The sequence below is a fragment of the Lithobates pipiens genome, unplaced genomic scaffold (assembly GCF_037356315.1).
Source record: "Lithobates pipiens isolate NorthernLeopardFrog02 unplaced genomic scaffold, aLitPip1_a1.2 Scaffold_13, whole genome shotgun sequence".
NCBI classification, from domain to species: domain Eukaryota; kingdom Metazoa; phylum Chordata; class Amphibia; order Anura; family Ranidae; genus Lithobates; species Lithobates pipiens.
In genome coordinates this window covers 124,009,067-124,037,048 of record NW_027507718.1, presented here as the reverse complement: position 1 = coordinate 124,037,048, position 27,982 = coordinate 124,009,067, and the positions used below count along the sequence as shown (strand labels likewise).

The following is a 27,982-nucleotide window of genomic DNA, read 5'->3' as shown; positions in this document are numbered from 1 at the left end:
CTTATTTTTTTTTGCTCACTCCTGCGCAGTAACTAACCATAAAATGTAATGGGGTCATACTCCTCCAGTAGAGATTGTAGATGTACATCCCCATTCAAGCCTTCAGGGAGTTATTGTGCAGGCATGGCAAACACTAGAGAGAATTTTGGGCCAGAAGATGTAAACATCGGATGAGGCCACCACTGTCGATAGACAATTTATAGACTGGAGGATGTTACCAATAATGTTATTTAAAACAATAAAAGCTAAATATTTGTTAGCTAAATTTCAAAGCCCACATAACTGGTTCTCATTAATGCATTTGTAAAATGACAATGAGCTACATTTTCGAACAGCTAAAGTTATGTACCTTTCGGTCAGCGGATAGGGATTGCTTGAGGAGTGGGAGATTTATCCACCGAAGAGCCCCCATACTCCATGTGCCCAAAAAATATTCCGCCAGGGTATGATGTCTTTTATTCTTTTCTGAATCACTCAAGTAGTGTTCCTGTGCTACTTCAATGAACTGCCTGTAACCACAAAATCATTAATTGAAGAAATAAATTAGATGTAACTGTTCTTTGGATACGTGTTCCAGGTACATACCTGGACATTTAAAACAGAAGAAAGGGAAGGTTTTAAAGGATAAGTTCACCTTTAGTAACATACAATATCTCACAAAAGTAAGTACATCCCTCACATTTTTTAAAATATTTTATTATATCTTTTCATGTGACAACACTGAAGAAATGACACTCTGTTACAATGTAAAGTAGTGAGTGCGCAGCTTGTATAACAGTGTAAATTTGTTGACTCCTCAAACTAACTCAACACACAGCCAATAATGCAAAAATTAAAAAATGTCCGCGCCACCCAATACGCTACAAATGCTGCTGACTCTACAATCAGACAAATTGTGTAAAGGAATGTGGGATAAAGTGCAGCGCTAAATGGTTGATGCAAATGTGCAAATATGCAAACAATAAATGACAGTACAATATTCTATTAAGAGCCAGTGTTTGGCACCTGCAAATAAAAATGTCCATCAAACTGAGATGAGGGAAAGCATGAAATAATCCAAACAAGTGTGAGCAAACTTGGAGTTAAATAGTTCATATATGGTGAAAAATGAATGTTCAGCCTTTGAAGAAGAAATCACTCATGTAAATAGGTAATGAACTTGACTAAAAGGTTATTAAATAAGGTATTGCACGTACATGAATGTGGACAATACAGGCACTGTATATGATGTGATCACAGAGAAGGAAGTAGAACGCCGAAAATGCAGCCAGCACAGTATGTTCCCAAGTGTTTCATCTACTCAGATGTCATCTGGGGTATAGAATACTCCAGATGACGCCTGAGAAGACAAAACGAGTCAGACGTACTATGCTGGCTCCATTTACGGCGTTCTACTTCTTTCTCTGTGATTACATCATATACAGTGCTTGTATTGACCAGATTGATGTAAGTGCATTACCTTATTCAATAAAATTTTAGCCAAGGATTTTATGCTATGTGGCGATTTCTTTTCCTTATGACACCTTCCTGCTGATTGGTGGAGCTTATGAGTTCCTGGATGTTGGACCTGTGAGGCTGTGCATCTTGCATGTTGGTCCCAGTGGCGTCTGTATGTTAGACCTGTGCTGGTGTGCATTCTACACGGCGGTTCCTGTGATGTCCAAATCTCTCCAGTTCTGCTTGTTTGGCTCCTTATTGCTGGCAGGAAGCCCACACCATTTTGTAAGAGTACCTACCCTAATACATTTGTTGGTGGCGGTTGCACATCGGATGGTGACTTTGTCTCGTCTGTGTGTTTCCCAATGAGTACATTACCTATCTACATGAGTGATTTCTTCTTCAAAGGCTGAACATTAATCTTTCACCCTATATGAACTATTTCACTCCAAGTTCATTCACACTTGTTTGGATCCTTTCACATTTTTCCTCAATTCAGTTTGATGGACATTTTTGTTTGCAGGTGCCAAACACTGGCTCGTAATATAATATTGTATTGTCATTTATTGTTTGCAGATTTTCACCAACCATTTAGCTCTGCACTTTATCTCACACACAGTCATTAATGTCTAAACCACTAGAAACAAATGTGAGTACACCCTTCAGTAAAAATGTCCAAATTGGGCCCAATTATCCATTCCCCCCCATGTCATGTGATTTGTTAGTGTTACAATATCTCAGGTGTGAATGCGGAGCAGGTGTGTTAAATTTGATGTTATAGCTCTCACTATCTCATACTGATCACTGGAAGTTCAACATGCCACCCAAAGAACTCTCTGAGGAGCTGAAAAAAAAATTGTTGTTCTACTTAAAGATTGCCTAGGCTATAAGAAGATTGCCAAGACCCTGAAACTGAGCTGCAGCACGGTGACCAAGATCATACAGCGGTTCAACAGGACAGGTTCCACTCAGAACAGGACTTGCCATGGTCGACCATAGAAGTTGAGTGCATGTGCATGGGGGGGAGGGGGGTCAGGCTGTCAGTGCTCAGACCATACGCCATACACTGTATCAAATTAGTTTGCATGCCTGTCATCCCAGAAGGAAGCTTTTGCTAAAGATGATGCAGAAGAAAGCCAGACAAGCAGACTAAGGACATGGATTACTGGAACCATGTCCTGTGGTCTAATGAGACCAAAATAAACTTATTTGGCTCAGATGGTGTCAAGCGTGTGTGCCGGCAACCGGGTGAGGAGTACAAAGACAAGTGTGTCTTGCCTACAGTCAAGCATGATGGTGGGAGTGTTATGGTCTGGGGTTGCATGAGTGCTTCCGACACTGGGGAGCTACAGTTCATTGAGGGAACCATGAATGCTTGACCCCTCCCTTTGGAAACTGGGCCGCAGGGCAGTATTCCAACATGATAATGACCCCAAACACACCTCCAAGATGACCACTGACTTGCTAAAGAAGCTGAGGGTAAAAGTGATGGACTGACCAAGCATGTCTCCAGACCTAGACCCTATTGAGCATCTGTGGGACATCCTCAAATGGAAGATGGATGAGCGCAAGGTCTCTAACATCCACCAGCACTGTGATGTCGTCATGGAGGAGTGGAAGAAGACTCCAGTGGTAACCTATGAAGCTCTGGTGAACTCCATGCCCAAGAGGGTTAAGGCAGTGCTGGAAAATAATGGTAGCCACACAAAATATTAACACTTTGGGCCCAATGTGACATTTTCACTTAGGGATGTATTCACTTCTGTTGCCAGCGGTTTAGAAATTAATGGCTGTGTTTTGACTTATTTTGAGGGGACAGCATATTTACACTGTTATACAAGCTGTACACTCACTACTTTACATTGTAGCAAAGTGTAATTTCTTTAGTGTTGTCACATGAAAAGATATAATAAAATATTTACAAAAATGTAAGGGGTGTACTCACTTTTGTGAGATACTGTATATGCTACACCCATATTCAGGTTGTAACATGTCACTAAATCAGCAGCCCCCATACAACCCAACTCCGATACTCCTTTGTGACAGCGGGCAGGGAATCCCCTCCCCACACCAGCTGTCACAATTTAAAAACAGCTGCTTTATTAATTCACGAGTCCTGTGAATGAATTAACTATAGGTCCTGTGTGCCACCACATACTTTACTTATTTAATTTATGTGTACATTTAATGTGTAAATGAAGTCAAAACTTTATATTGGGGTAGGATTAGAATCCCTGTCAGTTTTTACAGCTATCCGGGGTTTCATTAGAGAGATTTCCTTTTACTTATTGTTATGGTTGCAGTGGTTTCACCAGAGAGAAAATGAAGGAAAAACTGCAGCTAAGGCACAGACAGCAATAAACCAAGGGTTATTTCCTTTGCTTTCAGTACTAAAATCTGCAGTTTAAAATTTTCCTTCACTTCAGGTGAAACCATTATCATTGTGACAGGAAGTGAGCAGAAATCTCTCTAACAGAGCACCAGAAAGCAGTAAAACCTAACAGGCATTCTAATTCTTTACCAACACATCCAATATTAAAAAAAATGTTTAGGCTGGACATACTGTGCACTTTACCAAACCAACACAAACTTTGTCATAAAATTAAGTGTTTAAAGAAACCTATGCTTTGATCATGCAGGGCAAAAAATGGGTTCACTCTAATAGTGGTCCCACCAGCAGCCTACACTGATATTCCATTTGCTCCACAACACTAATTTTGTTACCTCTGTGTAAGCTCTGTATCACTACTTGAGCTTAAACAAAAGACCCAAGATTCCCACCCATCTCCATGTGACAGCACTGCATTCCTGAGCAGCCAATAACTTTACTATTAACTAGAAAGAAGGGACATGAGTCACATGCTACTTTACACCTGGAGGTACATTGCTTTCAGTGGCCAAACAGAGTAGTGGGGGGGGGGGGGGGGGGTGAAGAGAACATATGTCCAAGTTGGAGCATGCATGGGGAAAACACAGGTTCACATTTTAAAAGAGGATTGAATTTTCATACCTATGGTATAGGCCCAGTACCGTGCTTCCATCGGCCTGCCTCTCCACCAAATATCCATCCAGGTCATGCCGTAAGTGAGTCCATGACAGTGCAGGAATTCGTATGACATCACGTCTTGGAGGAGCCCAATACTGATAAATATCGGCGAGAACCTCATCATCTATAGAGAGAATATCCTTTAGTTCAGCTTCTGATAGACCAGTCCTAAAGTTGAGATACAAATAGAAAATTATGCATAATACTTTCTATAAACTGTAAAAGTTACTTTCAGTTACCGTTTCTGTTATGATATACTAAAAGGTGCCTGAACTTGTTATTAAAGTACTAAATAACTACTCTGCCTCCCACAATACAGGACAGAACAGGGTTGGCAACAAGGCAGGCTCTTCTATCCATACAGCAGCCTCCATGTTTTCTTCTATACCCTAGTGAGCCTGCAATACATTTTGCTGCTTGGATTAATGTGTTTGAGAATTACATACTTGCTGCTGGTCAGGAGATACCTATTGCAAGAAACCGTGCTTTGCTTATTTACTGCCTAGGAGCAGAAATAAAGTGTAATTTGTATACTCCACCAGCAGCAGATGGTTTACGATACAGCTCCCATTACATTAAAGATTTAATTTGTGCCAAAATTAAATGTGGTAACAGAAAGATATAAATTGCACCAATGTAGATGGCATAATGATGACAATACAGTACAGTATTTAGCAGCTTTGAGAGAACTGGTTGTGCTAACACATGAAACAAGAAGAGACCAACTAGTAGAAAAAAACAAACTCAGTCAGCATTAGAGAAAGATTGCTTTGGAAATTATTTAACTTTGGCAAAGGATATTACACGTTAGTTACAAAGTGAACCTGCTGTGGCCTAGGTAAAAACCTTTAGCCAAGGGACTATATAACAAAATGGGACACTTTAAAAAATATCTGTTGTACTTCTAGACAGGTTTGTGAAGGTACTGCCATGGAGGCTACCGTCGTAAGTGTAGATAAATATTCTGATAAACTTGTGCCCTGTAACTATTACTACTGCTTCTGCCAGCAAGGACTACTCCATAAATGTCAGAAACCATGAATCAGACCGAAACAGAAGTACAGTTAAATCACACTTGTTTAATAATAAAAGTAAATAGAACAAACGTAGTCAAAACATAGCCTAAGTTCGGTAACTGCAACGGATAATCAGACAAGACAGAAAGTCAGGAAGCCATAGATCAGCGTAGTGGAACAGAAAGCAGAATCTGGAGTCAGAAGCAATGTCAGCCAAGCAAGTCTTCAACAGAAACGCAGGAGATAGTCTCTGTGATGTTGACCAAGGTGAAGACAGAGATCATCTAGGCTGGACGACTTAAGTAGGCAGGACTGACGAGCAGGATATCATCAACAGGTGAGCCACTGTGGACCATCAGGCCTGAGGGGAAAACATCTGTGGAAATCACAGCGGAGGACTGGGGCATGTATGTCTGAGGATGAGACCCAAGAGCGTTCCTCTAGACCGTACCCTCTCCAATGCACCAGGTGCGATATGCGCCCACGGAACCTACAGAAGTCAACAATGGACTATACTTCATACTCCTCATGGTTCTCAACCTATACAGGATGAGGACATGGCACCGAGGTGGTAAAGCGGTTGCAGACCAAATGTTTTAATAAGGAGATATGAAATACATTTGAGATACGCATATTAGAAGAAAGTTCTAATGCGTAAGCCAGTGGGTTAATCCTGCAAAGAATACAGGAAGGCCCAATAAATCAAGGTGTGAACATCAGAGAGGGAACACAAAGTCGAAGGTTGCGAGATGACAGCCAGACCCTGACCCCAACCTGGTAGGAAGGCATAGGCAGGTGTCTGCGGTCAGCATGGAGTCTGTACCTATTATTAGCATGTCGCAAAGCCTCCTGGACTTGTGCCCAAGTGGAACGAAGACCAAGGAGATGCTCCTCTAATGCAGGAATACTCTGCAGAACAAATGAGTCAGGCAACATTGAAGGTTGGAAACCATAGTTCGCCATAAATGGGGACAATCGGGAAGTAGAATTTAAGGCACTATTGTGAGCAAAATCACCCACTGTAAGAGGTCTGACCAGTTGTTATGATGGTCAGAAATACAGCAATGTAGGAATTGTTCCAAGGACTGATTGGCTCATTCTGCGGGCCCATTAGACTGCGAGTGATACGCAGAGGAGAAAGCAAGCTGAATTCCCAACTGTGCACAAAAGGCTCACCAGAACCGGGACACAAACTGACTACCCCTGTCTGAGACAATCACCTTGGCTAGCCCTTGTAAGTGAAAGATCTCCCGAGCAAAAATAGAAGCCAGTTCCTTAGAAGTGGGCAACTTCTTAAGTGGAATACAATGAGACATTTTCAAGAACCGGTCAACCACTATAAGGATAACTGTGTTGCCCTGAGAGTTGGATAACTCCACAATGAAATCCATAGACAGGTGGGGCCAGGGCCTCTCTCCATTGAGTATGGGTTGTAGAAGGCCCACTGGAAGGCGTCGTGGAGTCTAAGCCCTTGTACACACGGTCGGAGATTCCGACAACCAAATCCGTTGGAGTAATTCTGACGGATTAATTTCCGGAAGAGGTCCGGAAGTGATGTTGCATACACACGGTCGGACTAAGTTGTCGGAAAATCCGACTGTACATAACGTGATGACGTTATTTCGTTACGACGGGACTACGTTCAGGCTAGTACCCAATAGCTTTGGTCTAGGAATTTGATCTGAGCATGCGTGGCACTTTGTCCATCGGAGTAGGCTACACATGATCGGAGTATGTCCGATAGGAGCATTTTGGCAAAAATTTTTACCGGCAAGTTGGAAAACTTTGTCCGCCGGATATTCAGACGGAAACAGTCCGATGCAGACCACACACAGTCAGAATATCCGACAAAACGGTCCGGTAGGAAACATTCCGTCGGAATCTCCGACCGTGTGTACAAGGGCTTACTCTGAGAACACACTGAACAGGCAGCTACGGAGGTGGTTACATCAGCATGTACACTAGGCCACCAGAATTGTTTGGAAATGGTGGATTCTTCCCAGGGTGGCCAGCAGCCTTGGGAGAATGGTAAGTCTGGAGCATGGCAATATGGAGACTCTCTGGGACAAAGCAGCAGTCACAAAGTTTCTCAGGAAGAGCATGGACCTGAGCAGCAAGAATTTTGTCACCCAAAGGAGAAGTGAGACTGGTGTGAACCGTAGCCAGAATATGATCAGGAGGAATCACAGGAACTGGAATGACTCCATTGTGGAAGTGGAGGAAAGTTGTCATGATAAAGCGCCAGCCCTTACATTCTTAGTCCCAGTTAAGGATGTAATGAGCCAATGTAATTGAAACTTGACAAGAAAAGAGCCCATTGCACCCTTCTGGGAGAAAAGTGTTTAGCCTCAGACAAGAGTGTGATATTCTCATGGTCAGTAAGAATGAGAAGCGGCACAGTGGTACCTTCAAGGAGATGTCTCCATTCTTTCAGGGCTAAAATGATCGCTAACAGTTCTCTGTCAACAATCTCAAATTACACTCTGCAGGTGACCATTTCTTGGAAAAGTAGCCACAAGGATTCATAGTGCTCTCAGAGGTAGAGACAGAAGGGCACCAACTCCAGTCTCAGAAGCATCAGCCTCAAGGATAAAAGGTAACGTAGGATCCGCAAGTGCTCCTTAAAAGAGATTCTTTCTCTGAGTTTGGAGTCAATGAGGATGGCAAATGTGATTAACTTCTCCAGCTCAGAGGGTATATCTCAGGCTGCTATCTCATCCTTGATGGAATCCGAGAGACCATGAGAAAAAGCAGCCACAAGGGCCTCATTGTTCCAAGCAACATCTGCTGCCATAGTACGTAATTCAATGGCATAATTTGCAACAGTTCTCGTACTCTGTTTGATGGACATGAGGCACTTGGCAACAGAAGCAGAGGAACGTCAAATACCCTTTTAAAAGATGCCACAAACTCAGGGTAACTCAAGACAACAGGTTTTTGTGTCTCCCATAGAGGGTTTGCCCAGGCCAAGGCTCTCTCAGAAAGCAAAGATATCACAAAACCTATTTTGCTTCTGTCCTTGGGAAACACCTGGAGCAGCATCTCAAAGTATATCTCAACCTGGTTGAGAAACCCTCTGAATTGGACTGGATCGCCCCCAAATTGCTGGAGAATCGGAGCGGAACCAGACATACCTCCTATAGAGGTAATATTTGAGGCGGGTGCCTGCACAGAGACTGGAGCAACAGCAGGGACGGCCTGCAACACAGACAAGGCAAGCCAGTAAGTCAGGAAGCCAGAGATCAGCATAGTGGAACAGGAAGCAGGATCTGGAGCCAGAAGCAATGTCAGCCAAGCAAGTCTTTAACAGGAACACAGGAGATCTCTGTGATGTTGACCAAGGCAGGTGAGTCACTGTGGAGAGATAGGAGCTGGCAATTAGCCAACAGCTGAGCGGCCAGCTCAGAGGAAGGAATGGCTGAACCCAGCCCTGACAATAATACTTTATGCAGGATCTGCTGTTTGTATATATTTCTAATTTGCAAATGAACCACCTACTTCTCTTTCTGTAAAACGAATTAGCTAACTTGGAGACTCTATTCCTTGTGCTTGGTTCCCTTCCAGTAACTGTACATTTTTAATCAACTAGTGTACAAGTTGAATTCTACAATATAAAGAAACGTACCACTACACTAGGCAGGCATCTTTTTAAATTGTAATTCTACAATTAGTGGACTGCCCTATCACAACAGCTCCAGTTGTCCCTGTGTTACCACCATCCAAAGTTTCACCACTCAGCAACATGTCGCTGGGCTGTGCAAAAAACTGTACACAAATTGAGATCCAGTATAAAACCAGTGTGTCAGAAATTGAGATGCTTTACCCTTCTCTGTAAGAGAAGCTTTTTCAGAAGAAATGATTACAACATAGAACAATGAAGGCACTTTCTGCAAAGCCAATGGCCAAACTTAGAAAAAACTTGAGCCCTATTCTATGATCCAACTACAGGAATAGTCCTGCCCTTAATCAATGATTGTATTTTCTGTGGATCTTATCACTTACTAGTACCACAGATCTTGAGAGAGTGCCTTACACAACTTAAAAGTAAGCAGGTAAAGCCTAATACATATGGGCCAAATATCGGGCGGCATCGACATTTGGCCCGTGTGTACTGCATCCGGCCTGACAGAAGCCAGTTGTTCAGCTGGCTTCTGCCAATTGGACGTGACCAAAAAGGGTCTGCCGATCAGGGCTCTCAGCCTCTTTTAGAACACAATAGCACAGCAGGGGAGATTGCTATATTAACATTGTATGGTTAAGGCCGCGTACACACGCGCGGACTGTTCGCCCAACTTTGTCCGTCCAACAGTTTCGGCAAACAGTCCGCTCAAACTTAGCATGGACGGACATGGCCACACACGACGGACGAACAGTTTGCTGAAACCGTGCGCGATGACGTGAACGGCACGTACGACGGGACGAAAAATACGACGTCCTATACACTGCATTATAGCTTTCGGCGTAAAAATCCTTTCTGAGCATGCGCGCAACTTTGTTTGACGAACAAGCCTACACACGAGCGGACTGTTCGCTGAAACAAGGTTTCAGCGGACAGTTTTACGGAATTTCCGAAAAACCTTGTCCGTCCAACTGTCCGCTGAAACTGTCCGCTGAAAGCCCACACACGAGCGGACTGTCCGCCCAAACACTGTTCAGCGGACAAAGTTGGACGAACAGTCCGCCCGTGTGTACGCGGCCTAACACAGCAAATCCTCCGAAGCTGTCAGTTTTTTTCCGTTCAGCCACACTGGGTTGAACGAAAAAAAAAACGACTAGTGTGTCCTAGGCTCACGGCTGCAGTATATTTTCCAATCTGAAGAAGGTACTGTGTCATTTTCTTCAGGCTGGCAGGAGCTCATTGAGAACTTATGGTCATTGAGAAATTATTATCTATTGGTATGAGCTCCTGGCAGCCACCTTGGGGAGCAATCCTATTTTGATACCAAAGTCCTGCAAAACGTGAGCAACCATTTTAACTAAGAATTCTCGAAATAGTAGGATCCAGCATCATTCCGTGTGCCCATAATGTGGGAGTGGGATAGGAAGAGGTGCTTGAGGAGGTCAAGAATAGGTTTCCCTTACAGGGTGTCTCCTCTGTCAGCTTCCTGGAAGAGTCCCTCGCTGGCAGCTGTATAACTGCTTGGACTTTTAGGGAGCTTTGTGTGAGCTAGCTATAGCCGCCTCCTAGGGAAATGTAACTCTGGTATGTGAAAGGCTGATATATTACTATTTGGAACAGTACACTCTTCTGCCTGCAGCAAATATAGTGCTATTGCTATAACATTGTTATTGGAAAGTGTCTTGTGGATAAACAGTGGTCTTTGCTGCCTAACGAAGTGTATGACCTGCAACATATGTGGTGCCATTGCTGTAATTATTTTGTGATCAATCAATTTCTACAATATAGACAAAGTTCAAGTATCCACATGTGTTTATTCAATTGTCAGTCACCAATGGATTTAAGGAAAAAGCAAAGACTATGCAAACAATGCTGGTGGCCAGGCATGGATGCCCAAGTACTAGCTACCATTATATTGTGTTACTTCTTAGACTTGATTGTCATAACAAATCTGCTTTTTTCCCTATATTAAACCTTGTTTAATACTTAAAGTGGTGTTCCGGCCGCAATTTATTATTTTTTTTTAAGTCAGCAGCTACAAACAATGTAGCTGCTGAATTTTTATTTTTTTTTAAAAAAAATTCAAATATAGTTTTTATTCAGTTCCAACAGAGGGGAGAAAGGGTCCACACATTACACATCAGGGTCACATCACATGCCTGTAATGGGATCACCACTTTCATGAGAACACAGTAAACATCAAGGTAACCCCATACTTATATCAACATCTAGGGGCCCAATACACCTAGGGACCCCCCGGGCGAGCTGCTGAATTTTAATAAGGACACTTACCTGTCCAGCGAGCCCATGATGTCAGCCGCCCAAGGCCGATCCGTCCATTGGATCAGCTGCTGGCGCCTCCAACGAAGGGAAACCTTGTGGCTTCACTGCCTGTTTCCTACTGTGCATGCACGAGTTACGTGGTGCTTTGTGAATGGCCCCGTTGTTTTCTGGGACACATTTAGGGTGGCCCTCCACTTTAAGTTGAACAAGAAATAAACCAAATTCTTGTATTGCACAATTTATGCACATTTTTAGCATACACAGTTAGAATGTGTCTGTAAGAATGGATCTATGGAATCTGCGAGGATAATGTGACCTGCCTAAACATGTAAATGTTCTGGAACCACTTGAACAATATTTTCACAAATGTAACCTAAACTATACATATAACAATATAGACCACCCATGTTAAACCAGGGTTCCTCCAAAGGTTGCTAGGGATTTTTATTGAGCTGTGGCTAATTGACCTTCCATCTAATGGTGTCTGCATAATTTTAGGTACATCGCCACTTGGCAGAGCCAATAGCAGGACTCCAATTGTCTTTTTAATTGACTGTAAGGGTGGCATTCTGATCACCACAGTAAGAGGGCATCCTTTACACCAATGTAAAGAGCATTTCCCAGTGACTCCCAATGAACTCATCTTAGCAGCGGTTTCCTGAAACCTGAAAATTATTTTTAAGAGTTCTTCTTGGGTAAAGAAGTTGAGAAAGGCTGATATAGACATTCTTACAATGTACTGTAGATACATGTATTTATTTACCCACCTGCATGCTGCAATGTAACCCAGGGCATGAGATACCAGTAATTTGCCATGTACATCTTCCATCCTCTTATACAACTGATACACAGCTTCTTTTGTACTTATAGCAATATGGAGTTCTGAGAGTGGTGTGTAAGATGACCATCTCTTGGCTTCATCGAATGCCAGTTTAAGAAGCAGTGGCTGCCCACATTTTCTGAAGCTGTTCAGTACAATATCAAGTTGGGCAGGAGTCAACTTCCGTCCAACTGAAGACATGAGCATTTTAATCACCTGGTCCCCTTGTTCAGCAGAGAGTTGTTGCACAGCCAAGTAAGATGTTGCATCTGTAATTTTCTCTTGTAGGGTGTTCAGAATGCCTCCTTCGTGAGGTAATGTGGACAAGACAATGTGCACATTGGCTGGGCATTCCTTTGGTAGCCAGTGGAGATGATGGGCTCCTTCCGAAGAGGAAAGCTGGTCAAGAGAGTCAAGAAAAAGCACCAATGTTTCTGACCTTTGATTGGATACTTGTATGAGGGTCTGGTGAAAAAATCTGACTGTTTCATTGTAAATGTTAGTGACCTGTGCAGTTGGGAGGGGCAGATCCAGTGCTAAGCATACCTAAGTAGAAAATGACAGTCATAAGAACTCAGTACTGTAATTGGTGTCTGAGAGTTAAGCACAAGTCACAGCAAACCTACCTGATAGCAAATACTTTTGAGAACATCATGGATTTCAGAGCTTTGAGGTGAAGTTCCAAGAAGCCTTAAGACCAACACATGATTTCCATCAGTTGTTGCAGATTGTCTCATCAGTTCAAAAGCCTTGCACATAAGGGCAGTTTTTCCTGACCCAGAAGCTCCATAGATGATGAGAGGGAACTGCACAAGGGTTTTATTATTCTTGAGTCGACTCACAATGGTGTTGAGCAATTCCTGACGTCCACAAAAGACTTCTGACTTTGTACGTGCCAAATGCATATGATGTGTTACCTCCTGCAGTAGCCCTCCTAACCACGGATATTGTTTCTGCAAGAAAGTATCAGCAATGATTTATTTTCTACTTTTTTTAATGGATGCATAAGAATCTAGATACTTAATAATTTGTGAAGATATTTTTTATAGTGATAACTGGATGTAGAACAAAATTACATTAACTAATTATGTTTTTTGGTTTCATTTTGCAATCAGCTTCCTCTAAGCCCAGTTCATCCTGGACCTGCTTCACCCTGTGACTGTACAGTGAAAGGAGAAGCAGCACAGTGAGTTATGAGCTTCAGCTCTCTCCCCCTCTACTTTCTCCTCCTATAACCATGTTCCTTGTCAGCACATGAACTAATTGTCTCTTTGTATCGCTTCTTCCTCTTCTCACACTCCAGCCCTGTTGTACATGGACTGCAAAAGACTGATACCAGGAAAAATTCAGACCCTTACACTCCTTGCAATAAAAAATACATTTAATAATGCATTCATTATTGCAGAGCTATTTTAATGTTTATCTTGTATATCTGCCCGGATTTTGGCTTTAAATGCTACAAAAGCTAGAACTGTTTTGATCAGACACATAAACTGGCATCATGTGTGTAGTGCCGGCTCTTGAAGACCACAAGCTATTTGTTTTTGAAATTTTATGTTACACCTGGACAGGCAGTTGCTTTGGGTTTAATTACTCCAGTCTGACTAGACTACAGAGTGTTCTGCCTGGCCAAGGGGGGGCGCTGCCACTTCTGGCAGGCATGGTAACACAGTCTGGTTGGGTGCTTTAAGGTTACTTTCTCCCGGAGCCAGCCCAGTGGGAGTGTCACTCTTGCTGTGCTTTCTGGGAGAGGGTACTTAAGATGTGGATGTCACGTGTTTCAGGGTTTTTCCTCCTGACCAGCCCCCAGGATGCCTATGGATATACCAGACTTTATGTCTCAGGGCTGGCTAGCCCAAGGCAAGGAAGGATTCGGAGGTGGTCCAGTGCCATCTCAAGTTGTGGAGTGGCCCAGCAACTTCAAAGTTATCCAGGGGAGGACTCTTCGGGAGAAGGCCACGCAAGGGTTGGCTTCTTAAAAATAGCCTGGTAAAGCTGAAGGACCTAAGTGAATCCATCTCGTGCAGTATCGATGGACCGGCTGCAAGATACTGTTACCACACAAGTGTTCTACAAGTTTTCCAGTTTCCTTACACGTGTTCTATAACAAAGTCTGTGGCAGAGACTTGTTCCTGACTCAAGCACCCTGTTGGCTGCTAGGCCTGGTGAGAGAAGGACCATCCAATTAGGGTGAAGATCCAGCTGTGAATGGCTATTCTCTGGATTTAATCGAAGTAAGAGAGTTATTTCATACTGTCTTTGACACTAAGAGCACCTGGACTTTCCACCTAAACCCTCTGATCCTATACTGAGAGTCTGTTGTTAACTATGTTTTTGCAAATAAAAATCCCTTTAAGTGGATCTGCCGTCAGTCTCTATAGTTCTTGGGCCATCTACCATAGGAAACCCCTAGATGCATACGAGGTGCAGAAGGTAACGGTAAGCCCAATAAAACCCGCCGCTCCTTCGGGGGTCAGTGCTACATGTGGTATGACATTTCACATATTAGAAGCACTATATTAGAAATCCAAAATTTTGACCTGTCACCGGAAAAGGAAAACAGATCTTCTAATGGGGACACTTATTCCAGTGACATATGTGTAATATTCCCCTTACTTTGGGGAGATGACCCTTTGCTTCCTATTGTGTTTGGAGACAAAACGTGAAGGCTAATCTACCTAATGGGACACTGGCAGCAAATAACCATGACAGGGATTTTATACTCTATTTTAATCTAAAAACAATGGTGTTTTAGATAAAGTATATTATAAATATAGAATGCATTACTTTATCAAAGCATTAAAAGATTACATGTACAAGTTCACATAAACTTATTTTGGATTTTGTAGTTTTGTTTACCTGTGATTCTGATATCTCCTTTTCTCTTGCAGAAAGACATTTTAGTATCTGGTGATTTACAAGAGCAATGACCTGGTCACAAAGCTTCCTAAGGTAAGTGGCCTTTAATGTCTGTTTGCTTAGCTCCACTGTGAAGGATTTTACTTTGTTTGAATGTTTCTCAACAATGCAGGATTTGAAATTTTCTAAAAGACCTTGAGCTTCTGAGTCAGGACTCCCATCTTCCTTGACATCTAAAATTTGTGAAGCATTCTCTTTACAGAGGTCAATGTCTTTAATTTCTCTGAAGAAGATAGTAGAGCCTTCCACATCTGTGTCAGAGGCAAAGAGCCCACAATCAATCTCACACTCTGTCACTGAAATAAATTAGATAAAGAATGGGTTATTACATATATTAGGCTATTATAATAAAGCTAAACATCAGGAAAAACAGCTACATTGACAGCTGAAACACATACTGTGTATTTGTGAAATTTTACTTTACCGAATTTCTCCACACCTGCCTAAAACTTTTGCACAGTACTTTATATATTTACTGTCTACATGGGAAATGTTTGTTCAGCTGCTCTTGTGATCTCAACACCAGTGCTGTAGTGTCCAGAGCTCACATTGCTACTTTCTATACTATTTGCTTGTGTAGTGAATATGGATAAAGAGGTGACCCAGAAAGCTGCATGGCTCAAACAGAAAATAGAAAATCTCACCTGATTCATGATGCCACATTAATTAATTCCAAATTTTTTAGCAGTTAAATCAATAAATGTGTATTTATTTCATACAGGCTGTTTTTCTTCCATTGCAGATTAGTTGTTTAATTCAGAAACCCATTTCGCCTTCCACTTACCCGTTAGGTCTTTTATGGACTGTTGTGGCCAGCTCCAAGGTCAATTGACTTCTTGGTTTAAGCCAGCAATATAAAAAAAACTTGGAGCATAATATATACATTGGGCATCCAAAGCACAAGCTACATTGCCTCAGAAAGACTTAAAGAAGCCTTGGAGTTACTCCCAAGTAGTCCCAGAATAAAGTAAGAAGCCTCTGAAACAGTACAGAGACATATGAACTATAATACTATGGGTCGGACTTTCCGATGGAAAATGTGCGATCGGATTGTGTGGTTGGAAAATCCGATCGTGCGTGGGCTCCATCTGACTTTTTGTGTCGGAATTTCCGACACACAAAGTTTGAAAGCCAGATCTAAAATTTTCCGACAACAAAATCCGATCGTTTAAAGTCCGATCGTGTGTAGACAATTCCGACGGACAAAGTGCCACGCATGCTCAGAATAAATTACTATACGGCAGCTATTGGCTACTGGCCTCTTTATAGTCCCGTCGTACGTGTTGTACTTCACCTTGTTCTGAACGATCGGATCGACAACTTTGTGCAACCGTGTGTATGCAAGACAAGTTTGGGCCAAAATCCGTCTGAAAAAATCAGACGGATTTTGTTGTCGGAATGTCCGTCAGTGTGTATAGGGCATTAGAGGTACAACATCCTATAATCATAGAAAACTATATACAAAACAACACAAAGCAGACTTTTGAAGTAAACAAGGAATACAGCCATGTATTTGTGTAAAAAGTACATATTTTTATTAGCATCATTTAAAAGCACCATCTGTGATTACTAAGTATGTAACAGACATTTATTTTAATGTTACTACAATATATACATGTGTATTGATGTCTATGAAGAGATGTTGTTACATATTTTCTATGTTTATTAACTGTTCCTGTATTTAATATAGAATTAACTTTTTCATTCTACTGAGGGAGCCAAGTAGATCAGAGAAATATGTAGAAGGATAATACATTTTTTTCCCTACTGTACTATCAGCCCATAAAAATGCCTATGGGCTCTTAATTAGATGTAATTATATCATTATTTGGCTCTAGTATATGAAGCTTTACTGCATATGGAACAGATGGGATGCCTGTATGAGGAGGCATCTATGCATCTCATTGACTGTATCATTTTTACGATGCTTTTAAAATATATTAATACAAATGTGTAATTTTTTTCACAAATATATGGTTGTAATCATTGAGTACCTCAAAAGTCTGTTTTCTGTTGTTTTTGTATAAACCTTTCTACTACAGAGACATAATTTTAGTTTTTTTAACATTTTAGCATTAATACTAGTTTTGTTATACAGTGTCTTTTGAGCATTTTCTGTATAAAGTTCACAAACAATATTTAAAGTACTTTGATGATCTCTTGCCTTGGCTGCATACATCCTAAATGAGCATTTATGCTTTGTTTACCCTTAGCCAAAGTTAATGAAGGCAGATGAAGCCTGAAGTAGGGAGGACAGAACTTTGTTTTTATGAATATGGTTGTAATGATGGTGTATTTCGATTGATCAGATTACGAGATTACATGATGTAGATAGAAATGCGATTTTTGTTTTTTTAATGTATGATACTTTTTATTGAGATTTATAGTAAATGCACACAACATTAAACCACACATTGCAGAAACCAAAAACCGGTTACATTGAGAAATGTAACCAGTATACTACAAAAAAAATACACAGAAAAGAAAAACCAGTTCAACATTTGCCTAGACACGTATGTGCAGTCTGTGAACCTCCAGCAGGAGGCAGATATATAGTCAGCTGGTTTGATGACGCCCCTGTCAACCATATAGGATGATGCATGTATTACAGCTTCCCAACCCCCCAAACACCCCCCCCCCCCCATCAGGAGAATCAGGGACCATAAAAGCACTCAGTAGTTTATAACTTTAGAATGAGTTCAGTCAACAACCACCCATCACCCCAGAAACACAATCCTCCTGTCCATGTATCTCATAACAAGGACCATTTAGTAAATTACTTATGAATTTAATCAGAGACTGTGTCCACGGATGCCAACCAGCTCCCTCATACCTTGTCAAACTTGGCCAAAACCCCCCTATTTAGATAGGTTGCTTTGTAAAAAGGGACTGCTTTGTTAACCAGGGACTTCCAAGAAACCAAAGTTGGGGTAGAAGGTCTCTTCCATGACAGGATAATCAGTTTCTTGGCGTAGAATAACAGGAAGGTGAGAGGAGTTCGTATAGCCCTATTGGTAGGGCTCCACCAAGTTCACCAAGCATACTTCAATCAAAAGGGGGATCGAGATGGAGGTGAAAGACCGCATAAACGTCACTATGTTTTACCATTAGGACTTAATATGAGGACAATCCCAAAAAATGTGCATGAAGTTTGCAAGTGGTGCAGATTATCTCCAGTATAGAGTGTTGGCCCTTAAACATCCTAGCTAACCTGGCTGGGGTAAGATAGATTGTATGTAAAAATTTGTACTGGATCAGACAATCTCTACTAGAGACCAGACATTGAAATGGGGCCCCCCCAGATGTCGTCCCAATCATCCCTGTCTAGACCAGGAGCTGCTGCCTCCCAGGCTAACCTGCAGGTTTCCATCAATAGGACCGTCTCCGGAAAGAGGTTTTTGTATAAACTGGAGACTGGTTTATATGTGGAGTCGCTTCATGTCAGTAGTTCTAGGTCACTGGGCTTAAGAGGGTCCAAATTAAAAGCAAAAAGCATGTCTCTATTGAATATATCTAAAGAAGTGTGAGTTTGGTGGGCCATAATGCTCTTTCAGGTCATTGAAGGTCATCAGAGTACCATTTCATACTATATTTTGTAAGGTCTTAATACCATATTTGGTCCACACTACCAGATCTGGGTAATCAAAAACAATTGGTAAATTTGGGAATCTCCACAGAGGAAGATTGGGGGAAAACCAGTTAGGGATAGATGGCCTAAACCCCTGAGCCACAGTCTATGGCTTAATAACTGAGTGCATAGAAGAGGTGAGTGAGTAAGGAGACTTTGAATCTCTGTACACTATGTGGGAGAGCGCTTCATGTGATCCTACACAGGCCGCTTCCAGGGACAGCAAGGCATCATCTGCAGTAGTCAGCCAGCAGGGGGCTACTCTCAATTGATCAGTGAGGAAATATTTATAAAAGTTAGGCACCCCTTCCCCCCACGGCTGTTGTAGTACAGACAATTTAAGGCGGGGAATCCCATCATATCATGAAAAGGAGGAGAGCATATTTTCTATTGATTTGAAAATTGATTTGGGGATCCACACTGGATAATTTCTTAGGATTTACAAGAATAAGGGTAGAATGTTCATCCTAATCAAATTTATATTCCCAATGAGTGACAAGGGAAGGTTTTTCCAGGTGTGCAATTTCCTGTTTAAAATAGCAAACAATGGGGAGACGTGGAAGCATATGAAGTCAGTTACTGAGTTAGTTATTAAGAGCCCCAAATATTTAAATTAAGTAACCCACTGTAGGGGATTGTTGGGGTCTGCCTGCCCAGGTGTGGGATGGGAATGCAAAGGAAGTATTTTAGACTTGGCCCAGTTATCCTTGAGGCCAGAGACCACTGTAAACTTGTCCAGGAGCTACAGTGCAGCGTGCAGGTAGGGTCCCGCATCCCTGATAAATAGTACCAGGTCATCTGCATAAAGTGCTGTTGTTTCAGTCAGAGTACCCACACCGATTCCCTGTATTTGGGCAGATGAGCGCAATGTAATTGCTAGAGGTTCCATAACTAGTGCGAATAACCCTGGTAAAAGGGGACACCCCTGTCTGGTGCCTCTGGACACCGGAAAGACGTCCGACACTCCACTGTTAAGGTTAACGGCAGGAAATGTATGGTCATACAGCAGTTATATCCACTTAAAGAACGTGGGGCCAAACCCCATGCCTTTTAATACAAATGTCATATACCTCCAATCAATGGAATCAAATGCCTTTTCCAGGTTGAAAAACATCAGACCCCCCCCCCCCCCCCCGATGATCTCTCAGCAGCCAATTGAGTGTATGTATATACCCTCCAGATGTTAATATCCGTGGCCTTTTAAGTCATGAACCCCATTTGGTCTGGTGATATCAAGTGGTGCAGTACTTTCATTAACCTATTGGTGATCATTTTGGTAAGTATTTTGAGGTCCATGTTGAGCAGTGCTATGGTCCGGTATGATGAACAATAAAGAGTGTCCTTATCTGGCTTGGGTAGTAACACAACATGAGCCTCGTAAAAGGATACCGGTAAAGTCCCAGTGTCAAAACAGTCCCCATAAAGTTGTAAAAGCCTAGGAGATAGACTTTTCAAGACATCCTGGAGTCTATGATATATTTATTTCAAACAAAGCAAGGGTAGGGGATCTGCAGGCTGCCGGGAGGAAAGGAAAGGCTTAAAGCTAGCAGGAGGTCAGAAAAAGAGACTGTGTTACTGGCTGAACAGAACCCTGCCATAGCTGACTACAATCACAATGGAGACCTCAGAGAAGACTCTCATCATGCAAGACCTTGCCTGAGAGACCATGAACTTTCTCTCTGGGAGGGTTTGAGGTGTGATTTGGATACCTGGTGAGATCAGACTGTATTAGAAAGCACTCCCACCACTTGTAAGGAAAGAAAAGAGGGACTGTCTCAGCAGGACTGAAAGAGAGACATCATAGCAACATCTATCCCTGCCTGAGGACTTGAACTGAACTAGAGCATATGTCTGGAGACCCAGAAGAGGATGCCCTGGGTCTAGTAGCATTGCATAAGCTAATCTGTTTTCTGCTTAGAACTGTTGTGCTTTCTTTAAGGGTCCCAACTCTGCCTGCCAGCATTTTTTTCATCAATCACTGGCCATTAAAACTCGGACTGTTATAGCAAGTTAGGACTGTCTTGCTAGGTAAAAGTAATTTAGTTAATTACTGTTAGGCAGAATACTGCAGTAGTTTAACCATATCTATCATTGTAATGTTGTTGTCTTATTTATTGTTTGCATAAGTGCACTTGCTATCCCTCCCTTCTTTTAGTCTATGCTTCGCCTAATAAATTCTTTGAAATACCACAAGATGTGTGGGTAAGTGTTGGGTGAGTGAGGTGTGTCAACTCTAAGTGTGTAGCAAAATCACAATTCAGGGAGCCCCGGAATGACACGTACTGAAGGGGAGGGGTAATGGAGGGGCGGGCATGACCGGGTGCCTAGAGACACCAAGACAGAGGATAGGTGGAGGAAGAGAAACACGCAAGGGGGAGGAGCCATATAAAAGGGGGGCGGAGCCGGAACGGGACCAGTCTCGAGGGGAAGACATCAGAGGAGGCAGTTTTCCAGCGCTGCTCCTCTCTGGGCAAAATGGCGGCGATCGAGCACGTGTTGGAGTGGCTGCGGGCTCAAGCGGAGGTGCGGGGTTCGGAGTGGCTAACCGAGCAGGTGGAGCGCTGGATGGGTGAGACGGAGGCAGGCACGAGTAGCGGGGAGCCGGTGCTGCGGGCCCGGAGGTCTCGGCCTCCGGCGCGCTTTTCGCCGGGACCCGCCCCTCGGCCACCTCGTGATCGGCGGAGCCCGGGGGCGGACAGGTCGGTCCCCCCCGCAAAACGGAGACAGCAGGACGATCGGGGCCTGGGGCGGTCTGCACGCCGCCGGCCTACCCCGGGGGGCGGGGCCACGGGCCAAGATGGCGCCGGCTCCCCGCCGTCCAGCCCGGCGACCGTTCGCGTGGGGGACCCCTGTGGGGGGCCCTGCACGAGCAGGGGGACAGCCAGCGGTGCGGAGGGTTCTGCCAGACGGACAGAGTCGGCCTACAGGGGGGCACGGGCGGTGGGTGGGGGGCGCCGGGCGGATGCGGGCTTACTTGATGGACAGACTGGAGGACTGACGCCCAGGGGTGGTGCGGGGGGGCGCCCTAGGTCTGGTTCTCTACGCCAGTCTGGGAGCAAGGCCCCTGTGGTGAAGGATCTTCCCAGCCACCTGCTTGCTGCGGCCTCTGGGAGCGGATCGCCCAGGGGGCTTCTGGCGCCTGCGGAGAGGGAAGAGGAGGACCGGTCGGAGGGAGAACTGTCCGCTGAAGACGACGTGGTTCCCCCGGCGGTGGAGAGCGGCAACGCGGCTGCGGGACGTGTTCCTGGTCGGCCCGGTAAGTCAGTACCTACTGTTCTCTCTGATGTTTTGCAGGGGTTGCTGGGGGTGGTGCAAGGGGCGGCTGGTTCAGCGGCGCCTCCGGCGCCGCTGGGTGGGGTGTCGGTGGCGGGGTCGGGTCAGGTGGACCCGGGGCCCGCGCCGCCCATGCAGGGTTTGTTGGAGGGATTGCGGGCTTTGGTGGACAGGTTTGGGGGGGATGGGGGATCTCCTGCCCTGACGGCGCCTTGGGGGGCTGGTAAGGTAGCGGGGGCGGCGGGGGTCCCGCCGGCTGCGGGTGGGGAACCCGCGGCGTCCGCAACGGCGGTGCCGGTGGTGGGCGGGGGGTCCGGTGGGGAGGAGGCGGCCGCGACACCCAGCCGTACTGATGTGGTTCGGATTGGGGATGCGGCGCGTTGTGAGGTGTACGTCTGCTTCGAGGGACCGCTCGGGGCGCACCTGAAGCCGGAGGTGCGGGAAAAAATTGCAAAAGGTGAGTATGTGGAGATATTCTCGCTGCTCCCACTGGAAAAATTCAATTTGGATCGGGTCAAGCCCAATGACACGAAAAAAGACGATGAGGAAAAGAGGCGTTATAGGCTGATACCGCGTACGTTTGCGAATTGGTTGCAGGCGTTCGCGATTTTGGCGAGCGTCATCGGCGAAAAGAACCCCGAGCACTGCTCGGCGTTGTTTTGCTATATGGACGCCATTGGGGAGGCACACCGGGTGTACGGGGGGGTGGCATGGCTCCGGTACGACGAACAGTTCCGGCAGCGGAAGGCGGTGCGTCAGGAGTTGCGGTGGGATCACAAGGACATCAGCCTCTGGATGAGGCTGATGTCCTCCGCCCGGGCCCCGCCTCAGTTTTTTCAGGGGGGGGCCGGGGGTACACCCTCCTCAGGACTGTCGGCCGGAAAGAAGTGGGGGGTGTGCTGGTCTTTTAACGAGGGTGCCTGCAAGTTTGGAAGTGCGTGCCGGTTCAAGCACGAGTGTTCCGGCTGCGGGGGGGCTCACGCCCTGTCTCGCTGCTTTAAAAGGGGAAAGCGTCCCGGCGACGCTGCTAACAAGAGGGAAGACGCCGGTGAGGGTGGAAAGGATGCTTCCTTTCCTAAGTAGGTACCCGGACAAGGTGGCTGCGCGGCTGCTGGCCGAGGGGTTCCGGGAGGGTTTCCGGATTCCCTGTGACTTGAAGGTGGTGCCGCCGGTGGCGCGAAACCTCAGGTCGGCCTTGCAGCACCCTACGGTGGTGGACGAAAAGTTGGGGAAGGAAGTGGCGCTGGGTCGGATGGGGGGGCCGTTTACGGTTAAGCCGTGGGACTCGCTGGTGGTGTCCCCCTTGGGGGTTGTCCCCAAGAAGGAGCCGGGCAAGTTTCGGCTCATACACCACTTGTCGTTTCCAAAGGGGGGTTCGGTCAATGATTTCATTGACCCGGACGTCTGTGCGGTGTCGTATACGTCATTTGACGCGGCTGTTCGGTGGGTGCGGCGCTACGGCCGGGGAGCGCTCATGGCCAAGGCGGACATTGAGTCGGCTTTCCGGTTGCTGCCGGTGCACCCGGACAGTTTTCGGTGGTTGGGTTGTCACTGGCGGGAGCAGTTCTACGTGGACAAGTGTTTGCCTATGGGCTGCTCCGTTTCTTGCTCCGTGTTCGAGCAGTTTAGTTCGTTCCTGGAGTGGGTGGTGCGGGATGTTTCCGGCATTGAGTCAATCATTCACTACTTGGACGATTTTCTCTGCATCGGCCCCCAGGCCTCCGCTGTGTGTGCGATTCTCTTGTCCACGTTGCAGCACATCGCAGGCGTTTTTTGGGGTGCCATTGGCGGCCGAAAAGACGGAGGGCCCAGTGGGGATGTTGAGTTTCTTGGGTATAGTGATAGATTCGGCGGCTATGGAGTGCAGGTTGCCGGATGACAAGTTGGCGGATTTGCAGCGGGCGATTCGGGAGATTCAGGGCCGTCGGAAGGTTCAGCTGACGACCTTGCAGTCCTTGCTGGGCAAACTGAACTTTGCGTGCCGCATCATCCCGATGGGCCGGGTGTTCTGCCGGCGGCTGTCGGCGGCGACGGCGGGGGTGCGGGCGCCCACGCACTTCATTCGGTTGACGGAGGAGCACCGGGACGACTTGGGGGTGTGGCATGATTTCTTGTCCTCCTATAACGGCAGGGCGGTGTGGATGTCGGGGCCGGTGAGCAACTTCGATGTCGCATTGGTCACCGACGCAGCAGGGTCTACGGGCTATGGTGCGTTTTTCCAGGGCAGGTGGAGTGCGGAACCTTGGCCGCGCTCGTGGAAGGAAGCGGGTTTCCTGGGTAACCTGGTGTTGCTGGAACTCTTTCCGATTGTGTTGGCTCTGGAGCTGTGGGGGGAGAGTTGCAGGAATTTGAAGCTGCGCATCAACTGTGACAACATGGGGGTGGTGCAGGTGGTGAATCGCATGTCTGCCTCCTCCCCTCCTGTTATCAGACTGTTGCGCCAATTGGTCCTTAGGTGCCTGCGTTTGAATGTGTTTTTGTATGCTGTGCATATACCTGGGGTGGAGAATGCCTTAGCTGACTCCCTGTCTCGTTTCCAGTGGGACAAGTTCCGGGAACTGGCACCTGGCGCGGAGGCAGTCGGGATTCCGTGCCCGGGGTGGATTTGGGCGCTGCCCTTGGAGTCGCCGCGGGCTGGATACGCAGGTCTGTAAGTGGGGCTACCTGGACGGCATACGTGAAGGTATGGCGGGAATGGCAGGAGTTGGTGCGAGAGGTGGACGGAACTGGGGGAGCCGGGGATGGGCGCTTGCTGGCACTTTATTTTGTGGTCCGGAACGTGGAGAGTGGGCGCTCGGCGGCAGTGATCGATCGGAAACTGGCGGGCTTGTCATTCCTTTTTAAGTTGTTGGGGTCGGAGGATTGGTCGAAGGGTTTTTGGATACGTCAGATGCTGAAGGGTTTTCGGAAGCAGTCGAAGAGGGGGGACACGAGACGTCCGGTGACGTTTGGGGTCTTGGTGGCCATTTGTGGTACATTGGTTTCGGTTTGCACGTCTCCGTTCGAGGTGCGGTTGTTCACGGCGGCCTTTTCATTGGCTTTTTACGGGGCTTTTCGGATTGGGGAGTTGGTCAGCCCGTCCCGGAAAGTTCCTGGGGGGCTGGGGGATCATGATGTTCGGGTGGCAGGATCAGTGGTGGAGATAACTCTTAGGCGTTCGAAGACGGACCAACGGGGTAGGGGTGTGAACATTTGCTTATTCAGTTTGGCAGGGTCACAGGTTTGCCCGGTAGAAGCGGTTCGGAGTTACCGAGCGGTTAGGCCGGGGAGTCCGGGTCCATTCCTTGTCCACGCGGACGGGTCTTTCCTGTCCAGATTCCAGTTCGTGGCGGTTTTCCGGCGAAGTTTGGCGCTTAATGGTTGGGAGGAGTCGGAATATGCTTCACACTCCTTCCGCATCGGGGCGGCCACAGAGGCGGCCCGGTGCGGGTTGGATGAGGCGGCGGTACGAAGGATTGGTCGTTGGGAGTCGCGTAGGTTTAGGTCATACGTTCGACCTCAGTTAGCGGTTGGGCGGTCCAGGGAGTGGGATGGCCCTTAGTTGTATTCCTGGTTGGTTGGTAATACGGAATGCGATACAGGAACCGTTCCTGGGACTGATGGAATTTTTTCCACGGGGGTAGGGTTGGGATCTCCGTGGGGTGGTAAGGGCAGTGGTTAGTGGTTTTGCTGTGGGGTTATTGTTTTTCGGGGATCAGCAGGTTTTGGTTTCTCGTTTCAGATGGAGGTTCACCGCGCCTCGTTTGGATCGTGGGCCACTCCTACGTGTGTTGGGGGGCCAGGAGAGGAGACATGAGACCTGCGGGGAGGCAACTGGGGATTTCCAGGGCAGAAGCGGAATTGCGATGGTTGGGGATACCAGGAATGCGGTGGGAGAGGGTGGTGAGTGTGGTTGAAAGGTTCGTGTGGCTGCATGGGCCCCCGGATGTGTTGGTTCTGCATGCTGGGGGGAATGACCTGGGAGCCCGGAAAGTCCGGGATTTACTGAATGACATTAAGGCGGATTTTCTGAAGCTGCGTGCTAGGTTTCCCAGTACGATCCTGCTGTGGTCGGATATTGTCGCCCGGACGCAGTGGAGATGGGCAAGGTCAGTGGCCAGCATTCAGAAGACGAGGATCCGGGTGAATAAGGTGGTGGGGAGATTCGTGATTCAGAATGGAGGGCTGGTGATCAGGCACAGGGAACTGGAGTCCAATGTGGGTCTGTACCTAAGGGGGGATGGGGTTCATCTCACGGATGTCGGGATTGACCTGTGGTCTTTGGGTTTACAGGGGGGGATCCAACAAGCTTTGAGGGTGTGGGGTTGCCCTCAAGGGTAAGGTGGTCACCCTTTTCAGGCTGTGGCGTGAGATTTCTGGTGGTCTTTGACGGTGGCGGTAAAACAGAGGTGATATAAAAGGGTGGGGGGGGCTCATTGGTATTATGGGCCCCTCAGTTGTATTCCCGAACGGTGGACGGAATACTGGGAGGTTTTTCACTGCAGGAATTGTTTGTCTCTGAGCGGTCACAGCGTGAGGCCTGGTATGGTAAAAAGGTAAAGCAGTGAGGTTGGTGTTTTTGGAATTAAAGTGGGTCACCGTCAGAGATCACCAGACTGGAGTTGATAAAAGTTGTTCAAGGTTTTGGTTTACAGTTGTAGATATATATTTATATATTTATATATTTATATACATATTTTGGAGGGAGTAAAATATTTTGGTTATGTTTAATAAAAGGCTGTTGTGGCCATTTTACTCCAAAGAAAAGGTGTGGTCTCATTATTATAGATATATAAGGGCTGGTATGGGACATTATTGAGAGGGGGACTGTTGGGCTACGCAGGTCAAGGGAGCCCCGGAATGACACGTACTGAAGGGGAGGGGTAATGGAGGGGCGGGCATGACCGGGTGCCTAGAGACACCAAGACAGAGGATAGGTGGAGGAAGAGAAACACGCAAGGGGGAGGAGCCATATAAAAGGGGGGCGGAGCCGGAACGGGACCAGTCTCGAGGGGAAGACATCAGAGGAGGCAGTTTTCCCACCCTCCCTCCCTACTGGATAGCATGTTTGGGTATGAGTTGTTGGTTTGATTGCTGGTGTTTTCGTTGTGTTTGTTTTCTGTCTTTCAGGTGCAGTGGGCTGTTCGTCACAACAGTGAAGTCGGCCCTTTGGGGGGCTGCTGCGTGAGATTTCTGGTGGTCTTTGACGGTGGCGGTAAAACAGAGGTGATATAAAAGGGTGGGGGGGGCTCATTGGTATTATGGGCCCCTCAGTTGTATTCCCGAACGGTGGACGGAATACTGGGAGGTTTTTCACTGCAGGAATTGTTTGTCTCTGAGCGGTCACAGCGTGAGGCCTGGTATGGTAAAAAGGTAAAGCAGTGAGGTTGGTGTTTTTGGAATTAAAGTGGGTCACCGTCAGAGATCACCAGACTGGAGTTGATAAAAGTTGTTCAAGGTTTTGGTTTACAGTTGTAGATATATATTTATATATTTATATATTTATATACATATTTTGGAGGGAGTAAAATATTTTGGTTATGTTTAATAAAAGGCTGTTGTGGCCATTTTACTCCAAAGAAAAGGTGTGGTCTCATTATTATAGATATATAAGGGCTGGTATGGGACATTATTGAGAGGGGGACTGTTGGGCTACGCAGGTCAAGTGCCCCTCTAGGGGTAGTGTGCATAACAAGAATATTAACATTTCAGCTCAACGATATACTGGGCCAAGTATTCTTTATAGGAGCAGTAATATCTAAATAGGGTGTAGGTATTAAATAGAACTGCTAAGTGGAGCCCAAGTTGGGGGAGCAGGTTTTGCACTGTGCATTTGAAGGTTAGTGTTGGTCATACTTTTTGTTTAAGATAAGGTGTGGAAGAGTTAGGTCCTTTGTTAACTTTTTTTTTACTGTTGTCTCTTTTACCAATGGGGACATTTTCCTAACATCCTAACATCTTT

At 45.9% G+C, this 27,982-nt stretch overlaps 2 protein-coding genes across 3 annotated transcripts in view; one reads left to right on the top strand and one right to left on the bottom strand.

Annotated features, from left to right (window-relative positions):
* Positions 1-27,982, bottom strand: part of NWD1 (NACHT and WD repeat domain containing 1) — a 138,982-nt gene that overhangs the window by 58,825 nt on the left and 52,175 nt on the right. For both annotated transcript variants that reach the window (XM_077475508.1, XM_077475507.1), the window contains exons 6-10: positions 15,081-15,436; positions 12,848-13,174; positions 12,169-12,767; positions 4,448-4,651; positions 350-509 (exon numbers count right to left, since the gene is read on the bottom strand). In XM_077475508.1, the coding sequence (XP_077331634.1) occupies positions 350-509; positions 4,448-4,651; positions 12,169-12,767; positions 12,848-13,174; positions 15,081-15,436 (1,646 nt within the window). The remainder of the gene's footprint in view (positions 1-349; positions 510-4,447; positions 4,652-12,168; positions 12,768-12,847; positions 13,175-15,080; positions 15,437-27,982) is intronic.
* LOC143974294 (uncharacterized) lies at positions 23,867-27,073 on the top strand. Its single transcript, XM_077475509.1, has 2 exons — positions 23,867-24,687; positions 25,763-27,073. The coding sequence occupies exons 1-2, from the start codon at positions 23,898-23,900 to the stop codon at positions 26,359-26,361; spliced, it is 1,389 nt and encodes a 462-aa protein (XP_077331635.1). The 5' UTR covers positions 23,867-23,897; the 3' UTR covers positions 26,362-27,073.

Coding starts and splice junctions, on each gene's coding strand:
- LOC143974294 (XM_077475509.1), top strand. CDS start 23,898: ATGGAGTGCAGGTTGCCGGATGACAAGTTGGCGGATTTGCAGCGGGCG. Junction 24,688..25,762: donor GCCGCGGGCTGGATACGCAG/GTCTGTAAGTGG, acceptor TTCTCGTTTCAG/ATGGAGGTTCACCGCGCCTC.